The sequence below is a fragment of the Ictalurus furcatus genome, chromosome 25, assembly GCF_023375685.1.
Source record: "Ictalurus furcatus strain D&B chromosome 25, Billie_1.0, whole genome shotgun sequence".
In the NCBI taxonomy this organism is placed as follows: Eukaryota; Metazoa; Chordata; class Actinopteri; order Siluriformes; family Ictaluridae; genus Ictalurus; species Ictalurus furcatus.
Window position 1 is genome coordinate 5,886,296 of NC_071279.1, and position 8,426 is coordinate 5,894,721.

Consider the following 8,426-nt stretch of genomic DNA (forward strand, 5'->3'; position numbering starts at 1 on the left):
TTCCACCCTAAATAGTAACACAATAAACGACGCTAAACTGGTCTCCGATCAGCAGAAAGAGCGTCTGCTGTGCTGCACCGTTACTGCTGACTGTCATGTTGCCTTTCGACGCCCTCATTTTCGTAAATATGAATATGCTGGGGGGAAATGTAACAACTAACACGCAAATATATTTGTGAAATGTAATCAGTGCAGCTTGAGCCGTGAAGCAAAATTTTATTTTGAATGAATTGAAAGATTGTATTATTTGTTCATTTTAATCTGGCAAATGCTAGGTCTGCTAAATCGAGGACCTCTTCCCCGCCCTGCAAAAACAACAAGCGTTAGCTGTTATTGTGAATGTTTTCTTCTGTGTTGTTCTGATCGTGAAACAGCTGTGTTATAAATCCACTCGGTGAATTAAAATGCCCTTGTTTGAGGTTTTGGGGAGCGGAGGAGAGAAAACAGCTGTTATCGTTGATTTAGGAGCTGCATATACAAAGTGAGTGATGAAGTTAAGGAGCGTTAGCACTGTAAACTGTGAGCTAACGGGAGGTACAGTGCGGCTGAGTCACACTTATTCTGTAGTGAAGCAGATTTGACACAGAATCTTTATATAGAAATTATAGTTTAGCCGTTTAGGATTTAGATGCGTTTTTAAGGTCGTGGTCGCTTCATTGTATTATTTATTTGTTGTCTTGTGTTAACTTCAAGAGAGGAATGCTGGTGAGGGAACTGCTGTAAGTGATAACAGGAAGTAGGTCGTTTACATTTAATGCTGCATCACATTAAATGTAAACACAAACCGATTTAAATTAGTATGACGTTTCATTGTTGAATTAAAAAAAAAAAGTGCAAATTTGGTCAATTGCTGCCGAACAGAATACCTCTGGACGTGCTGTTACTGCTGGAAACTCCATCGTTGATGATTTTCCTGTAACAGCATGCTCCATCATGGAGCCTCATGTTTTAGTGGAAAATCCATTATCCATACTGTTTATCCTATACGTGGGATGGGGGCCACCCTGCCCAGCGGGACAACCCATCACAGGGAACAATCACACACACTATGGACAATTTGGAAATGTCAGTCAGCCTACCATTACTCTGGACTGGGGGAGGAAACTGGAGTACTTGGAGGAAAACCCCAATGTACAGGGAGAACATGCAAACTCTGTGCACACAGGATGGATGTGGGATTCGAACCCCCAAATCCCGGTGGTGTGAAGCAAACATGCTAACTGCTAAGCCACCATGATCCGCTCAGTGGAAACTCCTGCTCAGCCAGTGGTCGTGTTTCCATCCTGAACAGTATCCAGTAATAGGAATTTAGTGGCATTGATGGCCGATAACAAATTAGCTATGTAATTTTAAGTGCACAAGTTTGCATCCCTCAGTTACTAGGTCGGGAAAACAAAGAAAACGTATATCTGCTTTCTTTCATTTACAAAAGAATTCTAGGATTTAAAACAAATGAAATGTAGGGTGGATTCTGCAACTAGACAACTTTCTACCTTGAAAAAGTTTGCCATGACCCACTCAGTCTCCACACCCAACTTAAAGAGTAGTGCAGTGTATGACATGGAGCAGAGTTAAAAGCTTAATATGTTGTTATAATAATAATAATAATAATAATAATAATTGAGAGACTGGAGAGACTAATTCTGCACTCATAAGCCTTACAGCTGCGGTGTGTACCACCACATAGGGTTGTAAACCTCAGGCTTCCACATGATACGATGAGATTTCAGTGCATAAGGTATGATTTGATATTTGATGATATTTTATGATATTTTATGACACCGTCTGCTATGATACTGAGTGATTTAGTAGTCTCTGATTGTTCAGAATCTGAGTTAGGAATGCTATCAGCATTATGGGCAAAGCACCTTACTAGTCTCATATTTTATTTAGACTTTCATTTAAAAATGTGAATTATTTTTAACACGTTATTTGTCGCACAGAATTTTTTTTTCTAATAATAGATTTATGATTGTTGCATCGATTAATTGTCAGATTCACACCCACACCTTTGCAATATTTAAGCAGTACATTTAAAAAATATATATATTATTTTATAAACAAGCATGTCTGTACTCCACAGATGCGGTTTTGCTGGTGAAACTGGGCCTAGGTTTATCATTCCTAGTGAGATCCAGCGTCCTGGACTCCAGCAGGTGAGCTGGATATCTACCAGTAAATGCAATGTGTGGTTGCTGATCAGGTCAAATCTAAAGCGGAGTTGTACGAATATTTCCTACAGCGGGCCAAATGGAGGAAAAAACACACAGTCACAGGTCAAAATGTCAGACATGTGTTCTAATGACCAATTGTCTTTTGAGACAAAAATTAAATGTATGGAGTTTCCTCTGATATCAGATCTCTTGTGTATCTTGTGCCGTCATGTCTACCCAAAAGCTTGGGCATGTTAATGCAGGGCTACAGAATGAACATCATTAACGTATTGAAGAGCATAAATATTAAGGCGACTAAGAGCTAATCTGTGTTCCAGCAGACCAACTTTAAATGTTTACAGTTTCACGTGTTGGTTGTGATTTTAATTAATTATTTGAATTAAATGTTGATTGGTGGGGTTTTTTTTTGTTTTTTTCTCCCCCCCTCCAGCCCATTAAGGTAGTGCAGTACAACATAAACACAGAGGAGCTGTACGCCAACCTGAAGGAGTTCATTCACACATTATACTTCAGGTAGGGGATACACACCGCATTTATGTCATGCTTCTGGATATCCGGTCTCATATGAACACACAACTTGAGTGTGTTTGTCTCCCGGTTCAACATTATGTGATTGTAGTGTGTCTGCTGTGTTTGTAGGCATTTGCTTGTGAATCCACGTGACAGGAGAGTGGTTATCATCGAGTCCATCCTCTGCCCTTCGCACTTCAGAGAAACACTGTCACGGGTCTTCTTTAAACACTTTGAGGTAACAGAACATTTTGTCAACTGGAACTCATTAAAGCAGGGTCTGTAATTGGTGAATCACCGTTCGGCTGTGGATGCATCAAAGTATTTCACAGTACCAAAGCTTAAAAATGACTGGCAGACGAATAAACATATAGGGTTGGGGGGGAGTGGCTGTAGTTGAGCTTGGCTTCTGTAGCAGATCCTCTGTTGCGGTTTATCCAACCACATGCACGTGCAGATTGTTTACCAGAAGTTCACTCATCGACCAGAGACTAGCTACAGGGCTAGAGACTTTAGGTCAGAAATGTTGCAGTTTTCACAGATTTTTATAGCTTTTTCGTTTTATTTACCCTCTCTGGTTTGATTAGTGGACCGGCTTGTTGAAAATAAAAAAGGTTGGAGATGTTTAAAGTCTCCATGAAATCAAAATGGAAGTTTTTGTGGGTTTTTATCATGAATATGTTAAACTTAAGGTTATCTGTAAGCTAATGTGCTCCAAAACAATGACAAAATTCGCATTTAGAAGATGTATGCGTTCAAAATTTATCGTCTCTGTCTGTACCACCAATACAGATTTTTGATTGACAATTTTGATGACCTTATTTTGTACGTCAGCTTCTCGTCAGATTTTCTGTCCAACCAAATGATCTCTAGAATCTGAAGTGTCCCGTCCAGAATATTATAAAAATCACCTTTCCAAATCCAGCACATTGTTATTGCTCAGGCTCGCATCCATGGTACTAACTAAGTACTAACATGGTACTAAGTACTAACATGGTACTAACTACGGCTTAGCCCAGGCTTTGAGGTAAGCTAAGCGCTATTGGCTATTTATAAAGCGCGAAGAGCCACTTGGTATGTCCAGCCCTGACTTCCTGTTTCAGTGGAAATTGTGTCAACGCATCAAATGTTGTAGAATGTTTCAAGGCACTTCATGGGGACTTTAAAGATGAATGGACACACAAGTATGCATATATTCTCCTTCCAAATAGATCTCTCATTTGTTCAGAACCCATGAAGCATGGAATTAGGAATTAAACAGTAACTGTTGTCATCTTTCAGTCATGATTATCCAGATCTTTGTAAGCATGGAATTTCTACCTTTTGCAATTTTTCCTGCACCAAACATTTTGGTGTGTTTTAAAGCAGAATCATTTTAGTTTACTGGAATGTTTAAATGCTGTATTTTTCTACCATGCCACAAAATGCAGCATACAGCTGTTCTCCTCTGATGTAACATATGCTTTTCTTCCCACCTAGGTTCCATCAGTGCTTTTTGCTCCCAGCCATTTAATGTCCATCATGACTTTAGGCATCAATTCGGCTCTTGTGATGGACTGCGGATATACAGAAACGTTGGTGTTGCCTGTATCCTTTTTATGATACAATATGAACGTTTTCCACAAGCTTCATTCAAGGTGGTCTAAGGGTAGCTGTTGCACTGTTTGTTATTGATTAGGCCTTTCATTCATAGATGTATGCATATACGAGTTGGATTTGTCCTGAACATTTACTAGGTCTATGAAGGAATTCCTATTCTGTCTGCATGGGAGGCCTTGCCAATGGGCGGAAAAGCCATTCACAAGTAAGTCAGGTGATAAAACTGCTGAAAAGATTGTTTGTTTTAGGTGTAAGCTTTCAAACACGAGGTTTTAAAATGGAGACAACGAGTTTTGTTAACTGGATGAATGTCCAATTTGAAACTTAGCAACTCACAGCCCTTATTCAGGAGACTTTCAGATTAAGTGCAATAGTAGTGTTAAATCTATCGATGTGTTCAGAATTGTACCAGAAAATGTGATCATTGGGAATTCTGGCATATAAAGTCCAGTTTTCAGGTAATATTATCCAGTGATATATCAGTGGGCTTGAGATGCCGGTGGGACCTGGTGTAATTGTGTGTGTCTGACTGTTAATGTGGATTTTCTTGCATTCCTCACCGCTGTATAGGGAGTTGGACAGTCTGCTGACAGAGCAATGCACAGTGGACACGGACTTGAGCAGCGGCCAGAGTTTACCAACCGTCATCGGTAAAGTTCTGCTAGTATACATACTGTTGCATGTGTCTACAGCTCGTATTTAAATCCTTTACTAATCCTTTACTGCTGCATAGAGAAAAGTAAAAGTGTGTGATTTTAAGATAGCACTTTGGTAGGAAGACCAAAACAACAGACAAGCCTTACCGATTTTTCTAATCAAGCAGACTAAATCGAGCCATTTACAAATGGCCATCAGGTCTGTCAGAATTAAAATAGATCAGACACTGTATTTGACATCTGTATTGTCTTTGCTCTAGGCACCATTCCAGAAGAAGTTGTAGAGGATATCAAAGGTAAGCTCCAAAACAACAGTAGATTAGTAAAAGACTGCAATTACGGTACCTGTTTAAAAAAAAAATTGTATAAAATTAACTGTTGACTAATCTATTTGTTGTTTTTTGTCCTGTTCTTTTCTGTAATTAGTTAGGACATGCTTTGTCAGTGACTTGCAGAGAGGCCTAAAAATCCAGGAGGCCAAGTTCAACATGGATGGAACTGCAGAGGTTTTATGACTTTATGTTCGGTGTTTATTTGATTACAGTTTTAGTACACCATTGCTATTGAATCTCTATGACAAAGCACATGTGCAGGTCATTTTTATTCTTTTCTGTCTACAGAGACCTGCTCCTCCACCAGATGTTGATTATCCCTTGGACGGAAGGAATATCCTTCATGTTAAGGGATCTATCAGGTAAATCTGGTAAACATTTTTACATTTATTCTTCTGACTGGATTTAAGTCCATTTAAATGAAAATGCACTGTGACTGTCAATTTACAGCTATAGTGCCATTTTTTTATTATTATTATTAATTTTATTTTTTTAGTAAAAAAAAAAAAATGTATACATATTTTTCATGATGTGATGTTTCTGAGCAATTGTGGCAATCTGACAATCCTGTAGTAGTAATTCAGTTAGTGAAGTGTCAACGGTGTCCAGTCGGAATTGGCTTGTACATCGTACACCTGCTTAAATACGCCAAAAATTCTGGCCCAACTCTTTCGTCCGATTACACAGTGATTGGTGGGAGCTGTAGCCAAGCATGAAAGAGAGAGTGACAGCGTGTGAGACAAACCAACAAACCAACAAACCAAATTCAAGTTAGAGTCTAAAGGAGTTTTAGTTTCATATTAATACACTACAGGAGGAAAAAGGATTGAGGCTGGGTGACTTTTTTTATTATTTTTTTTTGTTGTTGCTGAACAGATGATAATCAAACAATTTTACTGAGGAGTTTATATCATTAGCCCATTGAGAAGTTGTTGAGGTAGAGAATTCACCATAAAGTGAGGTGTTGATGTGTCCATGCTTTTGTATCTCAAACTCTGTTATACCAGGTGAGAGTGAGCAATTTGAGCCCTTCAGCTCGCCTTATTTGTGTTTGGTGAGGATTGCAGTTAGCGTTCTAACACTATCCGGTTTGACAGGCTGGAGCAAAAAATCTGTGAGATTACAATAAGGCAACCTTTTTCTCTTCATGGGTGTGAGTGCTGCTGCTTAATCAGTCACACCAAGAACTAACGAGCTGACTGTTGTTAAAAGGCAAGCTCTTATGGAGAGCTTTCACTATTTCATTTGGTACTCAGTAACTATGACGGTCACACTGATGTACACAGTAAAGTTCATAGTGTGTCATAAGACTTCTCTGAGCAATCATGAGCAGCAAATTCTTGAGCTACTTGCCAAACTACATACTAGCATACTAAATAGTATATCATTACACCATTGATGTCATTACTGTAGGTGTTACGTTTGCACTCGCAGCTTTGAGATTAATCTGTGCAGCAGAGAACAACGCAGTACAACCCACGTTTTGAAATGTTCTTCCACAAGTATCTTAAAATAGCATTTACCCTCCACCTAACTGCCTTAGCTTTAAGGGTTAGAGAGGATACAATTAGCTGAATTGTAATTTTTTTTTTCTTCCAGAGACTCGGTTGCTGAGATGTTATTTGAACAGGACAATGAAGAAAAATCTATTGCTTCACTAGTGCTTGACACTCTGGTTAAGGTAAAACAAACAAACAAAAAAAAAACCCAGTTTAAAACACAGTCTTAATAATTTACCCTCTCCACTAAAATACCAGCATTTCACTGGTATTTAATCCACAGGGCACTAATTAATCCACAAATTAATCCACAGTGTTTAAGAATATTATTGTCCATATTCTACTGGTAATAACCAAAACTCTCTTGTATCTGTGTGATTATTCCTCATCAGTGCCCCATCGACACACGCAAGGTTCTGTCAGAGAACTTGATGGTAATCGGTGGCACAGCTATGCTGCCTGGCTTTCTTCACCGCCTCTTGGCTGAAATCCGCATACTGGTAGAAAAACCCAAATACCGTGACGCTCTTGCCACCAAGAGCTTTCGCATCCACAGTCCACCGACCAAGCCCAACTGTACTGCCTGGCTAGGAGGTAAGAAAGAAGATTCTTTAGACTTGTACCTCGAAACTAATGCATAAGAATTTCGAATCACTTTTCATTATTTATTTTCCCCTCTTACCTGTGCAGGGGCTATATTTGGAGCGTTGCAGGACATTCTGGGTAGTCGCTCTGTGTCCAGAGACTACTACAATCAGACAGGCCGCATTCCTGACTGGTGCAGTCTCAGTAGTCCTCCACTGGAGTCACTGTATGACATTGGAAAGACAGGCCCACCACTCATGAAGAGGGCTTTCTCCACAGAGAAATAATCCAGTAGTGATGCATCTCTTTCTCTGAGACATAAAGACTTGCATCATCAAAGCCTCTTTCCTAGACTCTACCTTTGTCAAAAGCAGTTATGTATTCTGTTTGCCTGTGATTTTGTGTGTAGCTGTTCACAAAGTGAAGCGTAGTGGATGAACCACTAAGTGGCAGTCTTTCTCACAAAAACTCAGTGAGGTCAGACTGATTAGAACAGCATTTTAACTACACATGTTAAGCTCGAGAAGTTTGAGCAAGTTCAACAGATAAATAAATAAATACCTGAACATAACTAAACACTCTTTTAGCTTTTTGAGTTTTATAACGTACCACTGCTGTGGCAGATATTCCACTGCTATTGAGTGGGGGAAAATAGCAGTATTATTAAGAATATTTGGGGAATTTTTTTTCTTTTTCTCCTCCCATTCCCTCCATTTATGTTTGTGTTGTATTTTCAGTGCGTTTAGAAAATCTTGCACTGACATAAGTTAAAAGAATCCTACATGTATTTAATTTATTTACACATTAAATGCTGTTAAAAAATACATGGTGTCTTATGTGTACTAAATAAATGTTCCAGAATAAATATTATATGGTTTTGTTTTCTTTCCTTAAAAAGTATGTCTTTGATATATATTTAAATGTTTTTGGTTATTCATATATTTGAAGTCTTATATTTATTTTGTCATTTTGAGAAGGACCTTACAGGATGCTCATACAGTGAGGGAAAAAAGTATTTGATCCCCTGCTGATTTTGTATGTTTACCCACTGACAAAGAAATGATCAGTCTA

At 38.7% G+C, this 8,426-nt stretch overlaps 1 protein-coding gene across 1 annotated transcript; it reads left to right on the forward strand.

The window, feature by feature from the left end:
• actr10 (actin related protein 10) lies at positions 1–8,220 on the forward strand. The gene is made up of 13 exons (XM_053614501.1): positions 1–481; positions 2,084–2,156; positions 2,605–2,687; positions 2,814–2,922; positions 4,164–4,271; positions 4,421–4,488; positions 4,854–4,933; positions 5,200–5,235; positions 5,366–5,445; positions 5,560–5,633; positions 6,871–6,952; positions 7,163–7,364; positions 7,461–8,220. Exons 1-13 carry the CDS (start codon positions 405–407, stop codon positions 7,640–7,642), a joined length of 1,254 nt encoding a protein of 417 aa, XP_053470476.1. The 5' UTR covers positions 1–404; the 3' UTR covers positions 7,643–8,220.
• Positions 8,221–8,426: the final 206 nt, after the last annotated feature.

Coding starts and splice junctions, on each gene's coding strand:
- actr10 (XM_053614501.1), top strand. CDS start 405: ATGCCCTTGTTTGAGGTTTTGGGGAGCGGAGGAGAGAAAACAGCTGTT. Junction 2,923..4,163: donor TCTTCTTTAAACACTTTGAG/GTAACAGAACAT, acceptor CTTCCCACCTAG/GTTCCATCAGTGCTTTTTGC. Junction 6,953..7,162: donor TGCTTGACACTCTGGTTAAG/GTAAAACAAACA, acceptor ATTCCTCATCAG/TGCCCCATCGACACACGCAA.